Raw genomic sequence first — 2,199 nt, forward strand, 5'->3', positions numbered from 1 at the left:
TATTACAACTTTTATTCGAGCTACTAGACTTAGTAACTTTATTTCTAAGCAAACGTAAAATGTTGGCTCTGGGATGACCTAGTCGATGGTTCCATACATCTTCGGAAATAGCGGAAAAGAAGTAGGTAGACTTTGTAGTTTGTTAAGAGAGGTAGATGTGAACGGATAAATATCACCTTGACTATTGCATCTCATGAGTGGAATTTGTGTCTTGCAATCCTTCATAGTGAAACCAAATGGGTCAAAAGTTATAACAATATTATTATCAGTAGAAAGACGTCTTACATAAATTAAATTAGTAATGAGATTTAGCGAATATAGAATAGAATTTAGATGTAAAGGGTAACAGAGTGTCTATAGTGTTGAGTTACCAAGGCCACAAATTTGAAGTTTATTACCAATTTTAACAATTATTTGTTTAGGCACGTTCGTATTAACATAGGATGAGATCATACCATGATTATGTGTCATATACGATGAAGCCCCCTTATCCATATACCAATTTTTTTTGGGCAGATTCAAATTCATGGACTGAAAAGCAATCTCAATGGATGTTGGGGCGTAATGGGCCGAAGTAGTGCCTGGCCCAGTGGAGTTGCTATTGGGATATGGGTCGAGCAATCCAGGAGTAGAGTGGGAGCGGTAGTGGGCCTCACCCAAGATGTAGTGGGATATGGACATGGTGGAGTTGTAGGCCATCGGGGTTGATGAGCCCACGGAGTGGTGTGAGTCTAGGAAGATCTAGGACCAGCATAATTAAAAGGTGAGGTTTGGTAACTGGTTTGGTGGTTGCCTCTTCCTCTGCTCTAATAACTCGAATGACCACCACCACGGTGACCTCCTCTTCCTCTGATTGTCTCTGTTGTTGGATTGAGATGATTCCCGATTAATTGTAGTGGTATGGAGATCACTTTCAAGAGCAATTTCAGATTTGGAAGAGTAGCGATTGATACGAGCTTCTTCTAGAATGAGTTTTGACCTCGCTTCATTGAAATTGGGAAGTGTTTTTGCCTCGGAGATGTGGGTGCCAATAGTAGCATAATTGTCACTTAAACCAACAACCACTTGAAGTACCATTCGTTGATAAGTGATATCGAGATCAACGTTGTTCATTTGAGTCACAAGTATCTTCACCACTTGACAGTAGGCAGAAAGATTTGGAAAATTGTCTAATTTGAGGTTGGTAAATTTGTGTTCAAGATCAACAAGGTGAGATCCTTGATTATCATGAAAAACGCTTTTAAGGCGATCACACGCCTTCTTGGCAGATGTATTGGTTTCGAGGATTTCGAGGATGGTGTGTAACAGGTATTTGGAGATGGTAGCGTAGATCATTGTAAAACCATGGAATCCTAACGAGCCCAAACTTCAGGAGAGATTGTGGCATCTTTAAATGAACCAGCAGGTAGTGCTTCAGAGGTTAAGCGATCGATTACATCATGGGCATGATTGTGGATCTTGAACAATTGTGTCCATGAGTTGTATTGACTTGTTTCAACTTCCAGTTTGATTGGTACATAATGAATGATGTGGTTGATAGGTTGTGGCATTGAAAGTTTGAAGTCGGCCATTGTAGGTAGAGAGAAGGATGCGGGAAGATTTTTGAGAATAGACGATATCTAGCCTGATACCATGTAAGTTTATCAACTGTGTTGCTTTGCATTGATTCATGTATTAGTATATATACAAGTCATATGTAGCTAACTATGACCTATTTCAGAAGATAAAGCACATGTGCTTTTCTTTGTAGTCTATCCTATTCTTATGCGAGTTTGGTAAAATATAGTTACACTATCTTTGACTACATACACGACATACAATATTGACTGATACCATTCATTTGTTCTTGTATCGCCTTATTAGTCTTAGTTTGATGTAGTGTTTTCTGTTAGTTATCTGTTGTAGTTGAGCTCAAAAGTTTGTGTTTGTTAGTATTTTTTAGGCTTTCATCTTTTTGATGAAGTTTTTATTCGTCATTAAAGTTTTAAAGTTTTTCGAAAAAAAAGTTTTGTGAAATAACTTTCACTATCAACCAAAAGAAACTTTCAAAAGCCTCATTGCAACGGGTTGTTTGCAAAGTTCGTTTGAAACTCAAGTTTGGTTCCAAATGTACATGATTCTGAAAACAGGTCCAGATACAACCATAAGAGTGTGTAATAGTATGTTATAACTTTAAAATAGCTAATTTGTTAGTAAGTA

General features: G+C 37.7%; 1 protein-coding gene across 1 annotated transcript; it reads right to left on the reverse strand.

Moving 5' to 3' along the window:
• Nucleotides 1–756: 756 nt before the first annotated feature.
• On the reverse strand, nucleotides 757–1,335 carry LOC139859105 (uncharacterized). Its single transcript, XM_071847913.1, has one exon. The coding sequence runs from the start codon at nucleotides 1,333–1,335 to the stop codon at nucleotides 757–759; it is 579 nt and encodes a 192-aa protein (XP_071704014.1).
• Nucleotides 1,336–2,199: the final 864 nt, after the last annotated feature.

Source organism: Rutidosis leptorrhynchoides, chromosome 7 (genome assembly GCF_046630445.1).
Source record: "Rutidosis leptorrhynchoides isolate AG116_Rl617_1_P2 chromosome 7, CSIRO_AGI_Rlap_v1, whole genome shotgun sequence".
NCBI lineage: Eukaryota > Viridiplantae > Streptophyta > Magnoliopsida > Asterales > Asteraceae > Rutidosis > Rutidosis leptorrhynchoides.

Coding starts and splice junctions, on each gene's coding strand:
- LOC139859105 (XM_071847913.1), bottom strand. CDS start 1,335: ATGATCTACGCTACCATCTCCAAATACCTGTTACACACCATCCTCGAA.